This window comes from Pristiophorus japonicus, chromosome 8, assembly GCF_044704955.1.
Source record: "Pristiophorus japonicus isolate sPriJap1 chromosome 8, sPriJap1.hap1, whole genome shotgun sequence".
Taxonomy (NCBI): Eukaryota; Metazoa; Chordata; class Chondrichthyes; family Pristiophoridae; genus Pristiophorus; species Pristiophorus japonicus.
Window position 1 is genome coordinate 56919273 of NC_091984.1, and position 16710 is coordinate 56935982.

At 44.6% G+C, this 16710-nt stretch overlaps 1 protein-coding gene across 1 annotated transcript in view; it reads right to left on the minus strand.

The window, feature by feature from the left end:
- Positions 1-16710, minus strand: part of ccdc17 (coiled-coil domain containing 17) — a 72471-nt gene that overhangs the window by 39033 nt on the left and 16728 nt on the right. The window contains exons 2-7 of the mRNA XM_070886820.1: positions 15987-16049; positions 13684-13813; positions 4714-4867; positions 3285-3401; positions 1327-1454; positions 1053-1175 (exon numbers count right to left, since the gene is read on the minus strand). Coding sequence (XP_070742921.1) covers positions 1053-1175; positions 1327-1454; positions 3285-3401; positions 4714-4867; positions 13684-13813; positions 15987-16034 — 700 coding nt within the window. The 5' untranslated portion in view covers positions 16035-16049. The remainder of the gene's footprint in view (positions 1-1052; positions 1176-1326; positions 1455-3284; positions 3402-4713; positions 4868-13683; positions 13814-15986; positions 16050-16710) is intronic.

Consider the following 16710-nt stretch of genomic DNA (forward strand, 5'->3'; position numbering starts at 1 on the left):
CGTTCACCTCGGTTTAACATCTCGCCTGAGAGACGGCACCTCCAACAATGCAGCACTCCCCTCAGCACTGCACTGGAGTGTCAATCTAGATGAGCTCAAGTCCCTGCAGTGGGACTTGAACCCACAACCTTCTGATTCAGAGGCGAGTGTGCTACCCAATGAGCCACAGCTGATCTACCTCGCAAGGTCTTGTTTATCCTTCAAAAGAAACAATTTGTCACAGATTTACTTTTTCTGCTCATTCTGATGACAAGTGGTAAAGAGAATACTTTCTCATTTTGGGAATGTTGTGTTGGCATGTGACACTCCTCGGCTAGATCCAACATGGTCAGATAGAGAGAGAAATTCTCTCGACTCTGCAGCCAAAACCTGTTTTCACCTTAGTTATCAGGATCCTCCATCTCTCAGGTGGACGTAAAAGATCCCATGGCACTATTTCGAAGAGGAGCAGGGGAGTTATCCCCGGTGTCCTGGCCAATATTTATCCCTTAATCAACATAACAAAAAAAACAGATTATCTGGTCATTATCACATTGCTGTTTGTCAGAGTTTGCTGTGTGCAAATTGGCTGCCGCATTTCCTACATTACAACAGTGACTACACGCCAAAAGTACTTAATTGGCTGTAAAGCGCTTTGAAATGTCCGGTGGTCGTGAAAAGCGCGAAATAAAAGGTAAGTCTTTCTTTCTTTTCAACAACAGCCCGACTGCACAGCTATACACAGTAAGAACTAGATTTAAACTGCCCAAATTATTTTATGTAGGATCCTTACAACTAACAGAAAGGAAAGATATTCATCTTAGTATTCCAGGCTAGACCACTTCTCTTTTTAACTTTCCTGAATGTTATGTAATATTTTTAAGATTCATTTGAATGAATATTGCTAATTTAATAGGAACATTGCCAAAAGTGTTAAAGATTTAGACACTACTTAATCAGGTTTGGAATTTTCTAAACAGTTCATCTATTGGTACTCTTTAACCTTATGTTAAGTTACTCTTGTAGTGTGTAACCATAAGCATGAGGCTCATTTCTGAGAGTCCGAGACCTACCATCATTAGGCTTCCCCCTCTCTCGCTGATACTTTAGTTTTAGAATTTCATCTTCCAGGCGCTGGTTCTCAAGTTCCACAGCTAGGAGCTCAGCATCCAGTGATCTGCGAGGTGACTCGTGTTCTGTAATGTGTAAGGAATGCAACAGATCCAGTTAGGACCGTTATATTTTACCTCCGACAACAAGCATTTCTTGGTCCAGAACAGTTAATTTCCCAAAAGTAAGATGAAGTGTATTTATAGTTCTATAAACTTGACTCTGATCTTTACATACTTTTCTTTTTCTCCTTTGGCGGTCGTGCAGACTTTTCCAGAAGTTGAGCCTCTGCCTGAAGGCCATGCATCTGGGCCAGAATAGCAGGGTCATTACCACCACTCTGAAGGTAGACTAGTTTCAGTGCACTGGAAAAGAAGGAAACCATGATGCAGAAATACAGGTTTTATCTTCATGTAGCTCATTAAGCCTCCAGCTTTAACTTTCCTTGAAAGCCACCACTGCATCTGCACCAGCAGAGCGATCCCCAGGAATATTGGGCCCTGTGTATTTTGTCACCAAGTAAACATTATTAAGTCCAATGAAAGGTACACGCCGAAAACATCATAACTTGTCTTTTCTTATTAGAGGCTGACTGATCTATGTATTTCCATAATTTTCTGTTTTTATATAAAATGTTATGAAGAGATGAATATAAAATTCAAACCATAGAACTTTACAGTGCAGAAGGAGGCAACTGAGCCCTTCACACATGCGCCGATTCTTTGAAAGAGCATTGATTTCATCTCATTTCTCTGCTCTTTTCCCAAACTCTCTTACATTTTTTTTTCATATTTATCCACTATTTATGGTAGGGAATTCCATGGTCTACCAAACCACCATGTTAAAAAAAATCTCCTAATTCTCCCTTCTTTGACCCCTCGCTCATAATTAGGAATCAATGAAATGTTACTCAATTGGTGGATTTTGTGCTGCAGTTAATCAGCAAACTGCCCTTTCATCTCTTTAGCCCTTTTCTGCTGGCAATGTGAAAGTAAGTTTTCATCACAGAGAGCTGCCAGTAAACAGTGTCCATTACATCAGCTTTAAATTCAGCCCTATTTCTCACTGCTTCAGTAACCGGACGGAAAAACTGCAAGAATGCAGAATGTATGTAAGGAGACACATCAAACTGATGTGGTCCAAAGAGTTCTTCCATCTAAAAATTTCATTCCTCACTTGAAAGTTTCCAAGTTGTTGTTACAGTGGGTTACAGCAGGTACCTGAATTGCTAGTTTCTCAAGGCAAAGTGAAGCAGGAAAATGAATTGGGCAGAATAAGTGGCCATCAGCAATTCAAGTACCTAACAATTTAAGACCTTTGTCAACAAAAGAACTGAAGCAAGATTTTTCTCTCACTTTCTGCTGACTTTGATTGGATCTGCAACAGTTGAGAGTTGGAACTTAGCTTGGGAACCATTACACTAACTCCTAACTGACTGGTGAACAAATCGCACATTTCAAGTGTGTGTTTTAGTCGGGTGACATCATACATCAATTTTTCCATCATTACCGCCATTACATCATTGGACAAGAGGAATGGCAGCGCGTTATATTACTGGTATCTAGTGTTGATGATACAGTGAGCAGAAGGGAATTTAAAAGTTATAAGGCTCCCTAAGGTTCCAATTGATGCACTCCCGCACCGAATGAATCTTAAAAATATTTTAAAAATTGGCCCTTCTTTTCACATGTCTGACAGGTTTTCATCTGAAGGACGTTTGATTATTGGCATAAATTACTTAAAATTTATAAAACTCATTATTATGACTTACTACAATGAGTGGAATTTTGGGATTTATTTATTTTCTTAAATTAAAGTTGACTAGGCAAATGTATAAGGGTAAATAAGGTATTTTGAGGATTCAAAATTATTGTAATAATGATAGTTACTTTAATTTGATTCAAAATGCTGACAGGCATGATAATACTAGGAGGTTAAACAGGTCACAAGGCAAATGCACAAACTGCCACCTTAAACGTGATTAGAAATTAAAGGAATTATGGCAGTCAAGACACTTGTGACCAGATGTCATGTTAAATCATAACTCAAGTTATGACTAAAAAAAGTAATCTAAATAGTGGCAAGGTCACACCCACAAATGTGTATAATAGATTCAGGATAGAGATAATTTGGTCATTTTCCCAGTGGGTAAACAATATTGTATTGTATCTACATTTTAAATTGTTTCGACTCACCCTATTTCAGTGGATAGGCTGTCACCACTGGCAAACGATATAAAAGTAAATGGTACTTTTTCTTCCTTTTTCTCTGCAGAAGAACTGTCTGTAACATTGACTGAATCCTGTTTGACTCTAGTTCAAGGACATATTTACAAGTCAGTCGAATAACATAGAATTTACAGCACAGAATGATAGCTTTTATTTTCTTGTCAATACAACAATGATTAGGCTGATTTTCAAGTGATCCAATCACATCGTACAGGGGAGCTTGTCTGTCATATTAAATTTCACTTTTTCAGCTTCCTATACACATAACTTTTTCCCTTATTCTTTCCTTCCCAACTGAATATCTTAACAGCTATGGTAATAGGCCACTCAGTTTCAGGGCGAGCTTTAGCCATGACTGGCATTCTAACCTAACTCCTAATACGGAGAATGAAATCTGGCTATCAAACTCGTTTTTTTAGGAAAATATTTAAATGCCACAACATTATTACAAATGAAATTATTCGTCATTGGTCCAAAATTCTGTATCGTGCAGAAATATTTTATTGGTAGTTTGCATTAAAGATACTGAATGAGATTTTTTTTTTTTTTAAATCAGTTAGGGAATACAATCATCTGAGTTATTAGAGTGCATTATAAAGCAATCATACTACTTCTGTACAGAGATATGAGACAAGTTGTCAATTTCTAATGCTGCTCACTAAATAATGTAATTAGGTCACAATGAAGTTGCAGCATTTACGTGTGCTGGGGAGGGGGGTTGGTACAGTAATTATTCTGGCACAACACAAAGTGGAATACCAACACTACTGTGACAAAATATGATAATACATCTTCCAACTTCAATTTGTTATTGTCAATGGATTGATTTGTAAATATCAATTGCTGCTTCAATATTCAGATATGAAAAACTGCAAAGCTGTTATCAAACAGTTCAAAGTTACATTGAAAGTCATACCAACAATATTTACACCGAAGAACTGTACAGAAAGGATATACATAAAATTCTAAAATCAACATTGAGTTAGGCTAACAGGATTTTACAGTGCTGTGGCAACTTATCATTGATGTGCAGCAATTGATCTTAACAAAAAAATAATCTACCAAGTTAATCAATCGAAGAAACAGAATAAAAACTGATTTTAATAATATCTGCTGTCGGTCCTGCTGACAATCAAATTACACTTTACATGAAGCTTTGAACCCTCTACAGAGCATTCTTTTATGTTTATATGACAGTATTTTCTGATTGGTTTGCTATGATTAAGTATAATAATACATGACTAAGGGAAACCAAGGATTGCCAAATAAAACATTTCCTCATTATATGATGTTAATCTATATGTGATCACCCCAAGCTTTTCCATTATAAAGTTGTTAACAGAACAGGAACAAATTCATTAACTGTTCTACTCTTCTTGTTTGTTTGTGTACATACATGGATTCCATCTGCAGTTGCTCGATCTGCTCTCGGAGTGCATCTAAAGCATGCTGATTCTTCACCTCCTGTGCCTTAAGTTCCAACAACATCTGCTCAATATGGGTCGTGAAGTGCTCTTTGGATGATAATTCTGCTAGCCGACCAAGGATTTCTTTAAAAAAAGACGAACAAGCCCAATGACCCCTTTAAATTTTGAACTGTTGTCTAAATATATGGAACAATCCACCCAAGACATCAGTAAGCTACACATTATAGTCCCAAAGTTGCAAGCTTCTGCTCCTGGTGCAGGGCCTTACTTAGTGGTAGTACAAATTGGAGAATCAGGCTGGACATCAAGCAGGCCTGATTCACAGTTCTCCCAATTTTCAAAATATTAAAATTAACGGAAAATCAGCAGCCCTGTCAATTGCACTGTGAGAGCCCTGTTTAAATATGTTCATGAAGTGTCCCGCCTCTCCACAGCAGGAAACTCTGATGTCTCAAAACCCACTATTGCAAAAACTGCAACAGGCTCGTTTAATCACACCCATGCCCCGAACCTCTCCTTCCATCGAGGGTTTGGGAGATGAAGGTACTAATATAGTGACCTATATGTCTAAACATAGTGACATTACAGTCAATACTTAATGAAGTAAATAAACTAAGCAAAATGATGTTCTGTTGATTTGTATTATACAATGTGTGCATACATGAAAGAAGGGAATTGCATAAATGAGGGAGAAGGAAATAGAGGGCAAGGTGGGAAGAGATAATTGGAGCATTACGAGACTCTAATGGGGCACAATTTTCCCCAAAGCATTTTTTTGACGTACTTGAAGAGTTACGCCCGATTTTTTGTGGCTCGAGTACGCCAAAAAAAAAGTGTTGTAAGTTTCCCCTTAGGATCTCTTAATTTTGGCGTGGCCTAACCCGAGAGAGTGGTGCCTTGATCTGCACCAAAAAGATCGGGCTGCCATGGCAACCTGTGAGTTCTCCTGCCTGCCGGTGAGTTGTGTCAGTTCTCTTACAATTCTTGTGGAGTATTCAATGTGTAATCACAAAGTGATGAACCTATACAACTTTATAGAACTGCCTGTATTTTTGAACTAAACAAAATAATTCTCATTGGTAAAATAATTGAATGTGATGCATTGGAGCACCGGTGTGTGCATTCTATGACTTCTGCCTGCTGGTACGATCTCTTGCATTCTCCTGCCTGCCGGTGATTTCTAAGAGATCAATCGCACCTGGAGGCCACTGTGTGGAAGGAATGGCTTGGGCATTGCAGGGATGCTTTATGGTGTTGGTGTGGAGTGGTGCCAACCTGCACATCATGTGACATCCAGGGTGTACAGTGTCAAGTGAAGTAAATCTGGCCATGGCAAAGCCATTATTGGCCTCCCGGGCAGCAATGTGGTCAGGCACTGATGCCAGGTATCCTGTGCAGCATCAGTTGATTGCAGAGACTGTTAGTATTGTTGTTGATGCTGCTGGTGTGTCTGGTGCTCTGGTGTTGGGGATGATCGTCGTGGGATTCTGAGGACCAAGGTGAGAGAGTATAAAGGGCACCCATGGCAGGTGAAGTAGAGATGACAGAAGCGATCTGTCAATGGTAAGAGAGGCAATGAGGTCAGACTGTGTAAAGACTTGCAGCATCCTGAATCTGTTGTGGAAATGCAGTGAGGAAGAGCTTGTGGCTGAGGGAAGATGTCTCGAAGGAGCTTTCCTTTACATTTGAAGCTGTCAACTCAACAGCTGATGCAATGCCCACTGAACTCCCGCCTCAGCTTAACAGAGGTGATCCCCGAGCAAAGAGCACGGAAAATCAAAAGGTGAGCTCAAATATATTCTTAATGATCTCTAAACAAGATCATAATTACCTGAATTGGGTCCCCCGCCGCTCCGTGTCAGGTCTGCTCATCGCTGACAGACCAGACATCGGGGAAAGGCTCGTGGCAGTAGATTCACAATGGGGTCCCAACCTGCTGGGGCAAAAAAACACTTTTCCACCTGACCTGCAACTAATCGTACTGACTGGACCCCCCCGCCGGCCCCAGAAAATTTCGGCCAGGGTTTTACCTTGCTACAGAAAATAAAACGTTTTTATAGATTTGTCTGGTACAAATAATTCAGGCGATGCAAGTCCCTCACCCAGTCGGGTGGGACAGACCCTAAATCTCAATCAAATGACAGCCAAATGTTGCCATATATTTTAACATCAACAACATAACACAAACATCAAGCATAACTGGAAAAAATGACATGCACAGAAAGTGTGGAACATGTGCAAGACTTAATATACCATAGCTACATACCAGAGAGAAAAAGATTAATTTTAACCATCATCCTCCTTCCTTATTGTCCTACTTCAACTAAAAACGTGACCACCTATGTCTGCTGAACCTTTTCTTCCCTCAAGGTGAGGTGTTTCAGGACAACAAAGCAGAACATTTAACATGTCTTATTACCCACAACATTATCTCAGCCCAATACCAATGAAGATTGAGGGGATAAATTCCCCAGTGCCCCGATTGGAGGCAGTAACCGGCTCGGAGCGGGACTTCCTACTCCCGACACAGTCATCCCGCCCCAGCCGTGAAATTGCAGTTACCGTCCCTCAGAGGAAGTGGAGTGCAATCTCGCACGCTCCACTTCCTCTTCGGGTGAGCTCCGGGGCGCTTCTGGGGCGCTATGCTCTGCTTAGCGCTGAGGTGGTTCAACACCACTCCCCTTAGAGGAGGGCCGCTGCACGCTCTGTCGGGCCTCTGATGGCCTCCACTAGGCCACCAGGGCGGCATGGTGTCAAGGCCGCAACCCATACCCAAAACCGAGTTCCGGGCTGCATGATGTTGGCCCGGACCATGCAAGAGAAGTCGTCGTCGGGCCAACCAGTGAGTCGGCAAAACTGCCAAGATGGCGGCGTAGGGCGCTCCGGACCTCCCCTTTAACTACCGCCCCGCAAACAGATGTCGGCTCGGTTCATGACCAATGAGGTTGGCGCCGACACCATTATCTGCTGTGGGGCGGAAAGGGGTCGACGCGCACATCGATGACGTCATCGCCAGTTGCGCGCCACTACCGTGGCAGCACCTCTGCTAACTCTCGTGCAATTTTGGAGGAGCTGGTAGCACCCTCCCGCCCCCCCAACAGCGAGTGAAAAGTATTTTGCGTCCCGTTAGCACTTCCGGGGGGTTACTAACAGGCATCGCACAAAGGGCAATTTCGACCCCCATCTCTAACCATGGATGGGAATCCAACACATTTCTACTAGAATTATTAATGAAACTAATTTCTGGATAAACGGGTCCTTTTCAGAATGGCAGGCAGTGACTAGTGGAGTGCCGCAGGGCTCAGACCCCAGCTATTTACAATATACATTAATGATTTAGATGAAGGAATTGAGTGTAATATCTCCAAGTTTGCAGATGACACTAAACTGGGTGGCGGTGTGAGCTGTGAGGGGGGACGCCAAGAGGCTGCAGGGTGACTTGGACAGGTTAGGTAAGTGGGCAAGTGCATGGCAGATGCAGAATAATGTGGATAAATATGAGGTTATCCACTTTGGGGGCAAAAACACGAAGACAGATTAATTTCTGAATGGCGGCAGATTAGGAAAAGGGAAGGTGCAACGAGACCTGGGTGTCATGGTGCATCAGTCATTGAAAGTTGGCATACAGGTACAGTAGGTGGTGAAGGCACCTTCATAGCTAGGGGATTTGAGTATAGGAGTAGGGAGGTCTTACTGCAGTTGTACAGGGCCTTGGTGAGGCCTCACCTGGAATATTTTGTTCAGTTTTGGTCTCCTAATCTGAGGAAGGACGTTCTTGCAGCGAAGGTTCACCAGACTGATTCCCGGGGTGGCTGGACTGACATATGAGAAGAGACTGGATCAACTGGGCCTTTATACACTGGAGTTTAGAAGGACGAGAGGGGATCTCATAGAAACATAAGATTCTGACGGGACAGGACAGGTTAGATGCGGGTAGAGTGTTCCCAAAGTTGGGGAAGTCCAGAACCAGGGGACACAGGCTTAGGATAAGGGGGAGGCCATTTAGGACTGAGTTGAGGAGAAACAACTTCTCTCAGAGTTGTTAACCTGTGGAATTCCCTGCCGCAGAGAGTTGTTGATGCCAGTTCATTGGATATATTCAAGAGGGAATTAGATATGGCCCTTACGGCTAAGGTGATCAAGGGGTATGGAGAAAAAGCAGGAAAGGTGTACTGAGGGAATGATCAGCCATGGTCTTATTGAATGGTGGTGCAGGCTCGAAGGGCCTACTCCTGCACCTATTTTCTATGTTTCTATGTGTGTGTATCTGTCAAGCATGCACTCCCATGTTACGCCACCAGTCTGAGTGCATCCCCTGAAGTCCCAAGGGATCCCAGCATATCTTGGGAGCACTGTATATAAGCCGGCCCCCAAGGCCTGTTCCTCACTCTGGAGTGTCTTAATAAAGGCTGAAGTCACTGTTACGTTTACCTCCGTGCATGCAGTCTCATCTGCGTTAGGAACACAACGAGCGACGAGTATACGAATCCAACGCAAAGATGCAGCAAACTGTGGGCATCCTGGAGAAGTTCTCTGAGGGTGAGGACTGGGAAGCCTATGTCGAACGGCGAGACCAGTACTTTGTAGCCAATGAGCTGGACGGAGAAGGAAGCGCTGCAAAAAGGAGAGCGGTCCTCCTCACAGTCTGCAGGGCACCGACCTACAGCCTCATTAAGAATCTTCCGGCTCTGTTGAAACCGACAGATAAGTCGTATGAGGAGCTATGTACACTGGTTCAGGAGCATCTTAACCCAAGGGAGAGCGTGCTGAAGGCGAGGAATTGGTTCTACATGTGACAGCGATCTGAAGGTCAGGAAGTGGCGAGCTACGTCGCCGAGCTAAGGCGACTTGCAGGACAATTTGAGTTTGATGGCTATCTGGAGCAAATGCTCAGAGACTTTTTTGTACTGAGCATTGGCCACGGGACCAACCTATGAAAACTTTTGACTGTAGAGACACCGACCCTCAGTAAGGCCATTGCGAAAGCACAGGCGTTTATGACCACCAGTGTTAACACCAAACAAATCTCTCAGCACACAAGTGCTAGCAATGTTCATAAATTAACTGGAACTGTGTGTGAGCGCATAAATGTACAGGGCAGAAACCACGAGTCTGCAACTGCCAGTAGGTCTCAGGTGACCCAGATGGCTCAGAGTCCGCAACAAAGGATGAATGCAAGGCAATTCACACCTTGTTGGCGTTGATGAGACTTCCATTCAGCCTATTCATGCCGCTTCTAAAGGGTATGTTTGCAAGAGCTGTGGAGCAATGGGGCACCTCCAACGAGCTTGTAGCTCGTGCAAAACCTGCTAACCACCACGTGGCAGAGGAAGATCGGTCCATGGTGGATCAAAGCAATTTTGAGCCTGAGAGAGAGGAGGCAGATGCTGAAGTACACGGGGTGTACACATTTGAGACAAAATGTCCATCTATAATGCTAAATGTAAAATTGAATGGCTTACCCATAGCCATGGAACTGGACACTGGCGCTAGCCAATCCATCATGAGTAAAAAGATGTTTGAGACACTGTGGTGCAACAAGGCACTCAGACCAGCCCTGAGCCCCATCCACACGAAACTGAGAACGTACACCAAAGAGCTCATCACTGTCCTGGGCAGCGCCATGGTCAAGGTCACCTACCAGGCCACGGTGCACGAACTGCCACTCTGGATTGTCCCGGGCGATGGCCCCACACTGCTTGGAAGGAGCTGGCTGGACAAAATCCGCTGGAACTGGGATGACATCCGAGCGCTATCTCATGTCGATGAGGCCTCATGCACCCAGGTTCTGAACAAATTTCCTTCCCTTTTTGAGCCAGGCATTGGAAACTTTTCCAGGGCGAAGGTGCGGATCCACTCGGTCCCAGAGGCACGACCCATTCACCACAAGGCGCGAGCGGTACCTCACATGATGAGGGAGAGAGTGGAAATCGAGCTAGACAGGCTGCAACGCGAGGGCATCATCTCCCCAGTGGAATTCATCGAGTGGGCCAGCCCGATTGTTCCAGCACTCAAAAGTGATGGCACGGTCAGGATTTGCGGCGATTATAAAGTAACTATTAATCGTTTCTCGCTACAGGACCAATACCCACTACCTAAGGCAGATGACCTATTTGCGACGTTCACCAAGCTCGACCTGACTTCGGCCTCCATGACGCAGGAGCTGGTGGAGTCTTCGAAGGGCCTCACCTGCATCAACACGCACAAGGGACTGTTCATCAACAACAAATGCCCATTTGGAATTCGGTCGGCTGCAGAGAAACATGGAGAGCCTACTCAAGTCAGTACCACACACAGTGGTTTTTCAGGACGACATATTAGTCACGGGTCGGCACACCGTCGAGCACCTACAAAACCTGGAGGAGGTCCTCCAGCGACTGGATCGCGTAGGGCTGCGGCTGAAGAGGTCGAAATGCGTCTTCATGGCAACAGAAGAGGAGTTTTTGGGGAGAAAGATCGCGGCGGAAGGCATTTGGCCCACAGATGCCAAGACAGAGGCTATCAGGAACGCGCCCAGGCCACAGAACGTCACGGAGCTGCGGTCGTTCCTGGAACTCAACTATTTTGGTAACTTCCTACCGGGGTTAAGCACCCTCTTAGAGCCCCTACATATGTTATTACGTAAAGGTGAGAACTGCGTATCGGAAAATAAAACAAGTAATTGCTTTTGAGAAAGCCAGAAACATTTTATGCTCCAACAAGCTGCTTGTATTGTATAAACCGTGTAAAAGACTTGTGCTAGCATGTGATGCGCCGTCGTACGGAGTCGGGTGTATTACAACAAGCTAACATTGCGGGGAAGTTGCAACCTGTCGCCTATGCCTCCAGGAGCTTGTCTAAGGCCGAGAGGGCCTACAGCATGATTGAGAAAGAGGCATTAGCGTGTGGTTGGGGTAAAGAAAATGCATCAGTACCTGTTTGGCCTCAAATTTGAGCTGAAAACCGATCACAAGCCCCTCATATCCCTGTTCGCTGAAAACAAGGAGAAAAATACCAATGCCTCAGCCCGCATACAAAAGGTGGGCACTCGCGCCATCAGCAGAGAACTGCACCATCCGCCACAGGCCAGGCACCGAGAACTGTGCGGATGCTCTCAGTCGGCTACCACTGCCCACCACTGGGGTGGAAATGGCGCAGTCTGCAAACTTGTTGATGGTGGCGCAGCCCGCAGACTTGTTGGTCATGGAAGCGTTTGAAAATGATAAATCACCTGTCACGGCCCGCCAGATTAGGACTTGGACCAGCCAAGATCCTCTGCTGTCCCTAGTTAAAAAACTATGTACTGCATGGGAGCTGGGCCAGCATCCCCGATGAAATGCAAGAGCCAATCAAGCCGTTCTAGCGGCGAAGGGATGAGCTGTCCATTCAGGCAGACTGCCTGTTATGGGGTAACTGCTTAGTGTTACCCAAAAAGGGCAGGGAGACGTTCATCTCAGATCTCCACAGCACACACCCGAGTCTAGTAATGATGAAAGCGATAGCCAGATCCCACGTGTGGTAGCCCGGTATTGACTCTGACATAGAGTCCTCTGTACGGCAATGCAGCGTGTGTGCTCAGTTGAGCAACACGCCCAGAGAGGCACCACTAAGTTTGTGGACCATGGTCAAGGATCCACGTCGACTATGCGGGCCTGTTTCTCAGTAAGATGTTCCTGGTGGTGGTGGATGCTTTTTCAAAATGGATTGAATGTGAAATAATGTCGGGAGCACCGCCAACACCACTGAAAGCCTGACGGCCATGTTTGCCACCCACGGCCTGCCTGACATACTGGTCAGTGACAAGGGGCCATGTTTCACCAGTGCCGAATTTAAAGAATTCATGACCCGCAAAGGGATCAAACATGTCACCTTGGCCCCGTTTAAACCAGCCTCCAATGGGCAGGCAGAGCGGGCAGTACAAACAATCAAACAGAGCCTTAAACGAGTCATAGAAGGCTCACTCCAAACCCGCCTGTCCAGAGTACTGCTCAGCTACCGCACGAGACCCCACTCGCTCACAGGGGTGCCCCCGGCTGAGCTACTCATGAAAAGGACACTTAAAACCAGACTCTCACAGGTTCAACCCAACCTGCATGATCAGGTAGAGAGCAGGCGGCAGCAACGAAATGTAAACGATAGTCGCGCCACTGTGTCACGGGAAATTGATCTGAATCACCGTGAATGTGCTAAACTATGGACATGGTCCCAAGTGGATCGCGGGCACGGTGATAGCTAAAGAAGTTAAAGGTGTTTGTAGTCAAACTAGACAATGGACAAATTTGCAGAAAGCACCTGGACCAAACGAGGCTGTGGTTCACAGACTGCCCTGCACAACCCACAGCAGACACCACCTTTTTCGAGCCCACAACACACACCCAAAGGATCAACATCACCCCGGACCAGGAAATTGAACCCATCACGCCCAACATCCCAGCAAGGCCAGGCTCAGCCAGCAGCCCTGCAGGACCAACAACACGCCAGCCCAGCGAGGGCACAGCCAACACACCAGAACAGACATTTGTACCGAGGTGGTGCACCAGGGAAAGAAAGGCTCCCAACCACTTCATCTTGTAAATAGTTTTCACTTTGACTTTGGGGGGGGGGGGGGAAAGAGTGATCTTGTGAATCTGTAAGGCTTGCACTCCCATGTTCCGCCACCAGGGAGTGCATCCCCTGAAGTCCCAAGGGATCTCAGCATCCCTTGGTAGCACTGTATATAAGCCGGCCCCTAGGGCCTGTTCCTCACTCTGGAGTGTCTTTAGACTGAGGTCACTGTTATTTTAACCTCCCTGTGTGCAGTCTGATCTGTGTTGGGAACACAACACTATGTTTCTATGTTTACCTTGGTAAAAAGGATAATTATGGTTGTTCTCAAGTCACTGAATAATGTAACATGCATTTTCTTGACAGCAAAGTGTCTTCGACTGCAATACCAAACAGGATGGTATAAAGCTTCCTACCATCTCTTTGCTGCTCCAGATCCCTGTTTCGAGCTTGAATATCTGCTAGCTGTTGACCATGCTGCTCTGCTATTTCTCGCACTCGTTCCTGGTGTTCCCAGTCCCTCTGGATTCGAGGGTTCATCTCGTGCTGTTCAATATTGATAATATGTATATATATATATATATTTATATTTTTAAAATAACTTAGTTTTAAGAAGCCACCTTCAGAGGTGATCCAACTGGCTGTCCAAATCAATTAAGCCATTTTTCATGGAATCATACTATATTAATTTATTATGCACTGTTTTGATGGCAACTTTTACCAACATTGGCCCTTACATACCAAGATAAAGTTGCAAGTATAACGGAAGTATTAATTCTCCAATGCCACATAAATCACCCACTGCTCCAGATCGATCCGAAGTTCCCAAACTGTGGGGGCGGGGAGCGGGGGGCTGGGGGGGGGGGGGGGCGAAGACAGCATTCGATAGGGTGATCGTAGAATTCCCACTTGTTTCTCGACGTGGAAGTTGGACCCAACAGTCATCTGTTACTATGCATCAGAAGTAGCTGTGATTGGTCCAACTTCCACTTTTAGAAATCAATGGGAATTAAATATTTGCTATTACCCATTTCAAGCTAAGGTCAAGACTATTTTCATCCCCATAGTTTAAGAGGGGAGGCAGGAATTAAGGGTGAATCTCCAAAGGAGGGCTCAGCGAATAAAGTTTGGGGAGATCTGCTGTACATCCAAGATAGCCCCAAGGTTCATTCTTCAGTACCAACTGGCTCCTTAAACACCTATCCCGATCCCCTCCACCCTCACCTCAAACAGCTGAGGGAGTCGCTGACTTTTTTGTCACCAAGATGGAGACTGTTTATACGAATTCTCTCTTCCCCTTGATCACCAAGCCAACTCTCCCACTCCCCTCCCAACTTGCCCTGCCCTAGCCCTGATCCTGCATCTTTCTTCAGTTTCTCGATCACTCTTCATGGCTTCTCCAAACTCATCTTGTCCACGTCACACACCGCCTTCTCCTTTGACCCCATTCTCACTAAACTGCTGAGCGCCCAACTTTCCATTACTGGCCTCCATGCTAGTTGACATTTTTCAGCTCTGCTTCACCTCTTCTATAGTGCCATCCTTTCAAAACTGCTGTCAACATCCCCCTCCTCAAAATACCTTCTTTTGACTCCTCCGTTCTTGCTAACTACTGCCCTGTTGCCAACCTCCCGTTCCTCTCCCAAGTCTGAGTCCATCTTTCCCTCAATTGCCTGTTCGAATCTCTCCAACTGTGACTTCAGTGGTGGAAGTGTCCAGATTTTAGCATGGGGGTGAAAAGAGGGAAGTTAGTGACAGGACTTCAGCTTATGCTGGGGGTGGAAGTGAAGATTTGTTATCTGCTCAGTGGGGAGAGGAATCAGAATCTCTGTTCACTTAAGGGTAGGTGTTTTTGCCATTCATGGTAAATCGGGATGATGTATAATCTCTTACATGCACCATATGCATAGTTGCAATCGGTATTCTACTGCTTTTGTCAAAATTGTCTCAAATCCTCCACTGTTCAGGTGTTGGGCTATCTCCACTATTTTCACTGACTGACTTAAAAAAGTAGGATACCAATTGGCTAAGTCGATTTCACTTCTATGAGAAGTGTAATTATTTTTTACCACACGGTAATTTGCTCATTTCACTTGGCTGGTTGCTGGGTGGTAGCAACACAGAATGTTTCATTAAATGATAACATAGGGATTGCTTTTTGGGGCTGTCACGTCATGTTAGTTGTTTCCCCATTGTAATGAATTAGTCACGTAACATTACATTTACATGCGCAGTATCTTTGCCGTTTTTAATATTTACTATACTATAGAAAATGTCTCTCATTCAACATCACAAAGTTGTGGGGACTTTAAAAAAAAAAAACAATCTGGGCAACTCTTTGTTACCTAATGTACAGGGGTCTAACTATTTGTTGGGGTGAATAGGGAAAGGCTATTTCCTCTGGTTGCGAGTTAGCGATGAGGGGTTATCAATTTTAAATTGTCATGAAGAGAATAAGCAAAGCGGTAAGGAGCAACTTTTTTTTACGCAGAGATCTGTTAGAGCATAGAATGCTTTGGCGCAGGGAGTAAATGGTGCCAAGACCACTGCATCTTTAAGGAAAAAGTGGATAAATATTTGAAGCAGAGATGTCTCTTTGGATCCAGTATTTAATTACAGGCAAAAAGAATTGCTAGCTAAAATCTCAAATAGGGAATTATGGTAATGTACATTACACGTAGTCAATAGTTAACCAGTTAAATCATAAGCTTTCACATGCCTCTCTTTGCCAGGATCTGTATGTGAGCAAGCTTTCTTCAATCGACATCCTCAGTTTGTGAAACTAAATGGATATAAAAATAACCAAAGAATCAGAATACTTTGCACAGATATAATCTTAAAAACTTCCTGCTTAGCAAAAAGGTTTAGTTTAAAAAGAATATGGATGAAAAGATATACACGAGGAGCAAAAACTGCAAATGTCAGAAATCTGAAACTAAAACAGAAAATGCTGGAAACACTCAAGGTCTGGGAGCATCTGTGGAGAGAATTTACAAGTTAACATTTCAGGTGTAGACTTTTCATCAGTTATCTTGACAGATTCAGACTGACCGAGTGTTACCAGCATTTTGTTCAAAACAACTATACATCTTTTCCTTCTCACGACTTGTTTTCTCCACCTCTCTTTGTTCATTTGCAGAGTTCCAAAGGCACCAGATGCTCTTCAGTTTGCCACCCATGTTGCCATTATTCCTGTGAAAGCTTGAAAGTGAATGCCAGCACATTCAATCCTGAGGGGCATAATACCCTGTAGCAGAGTACAATTCTGTCCTAGCCCATTATATGCATAGTTGCAGTTAGAATCATAGAATAGTTGCAGAACAGGAGGCGGCCATTCAGACTGTTGAGTCTGTGCCAGCTCTCTGGAAGAGCACTTCAGCCAATCCCACTCCTCCGCCCTTTCCTCCCTGTAGCCCTGAAAATTTGTTTCCTTTAGGTACTTA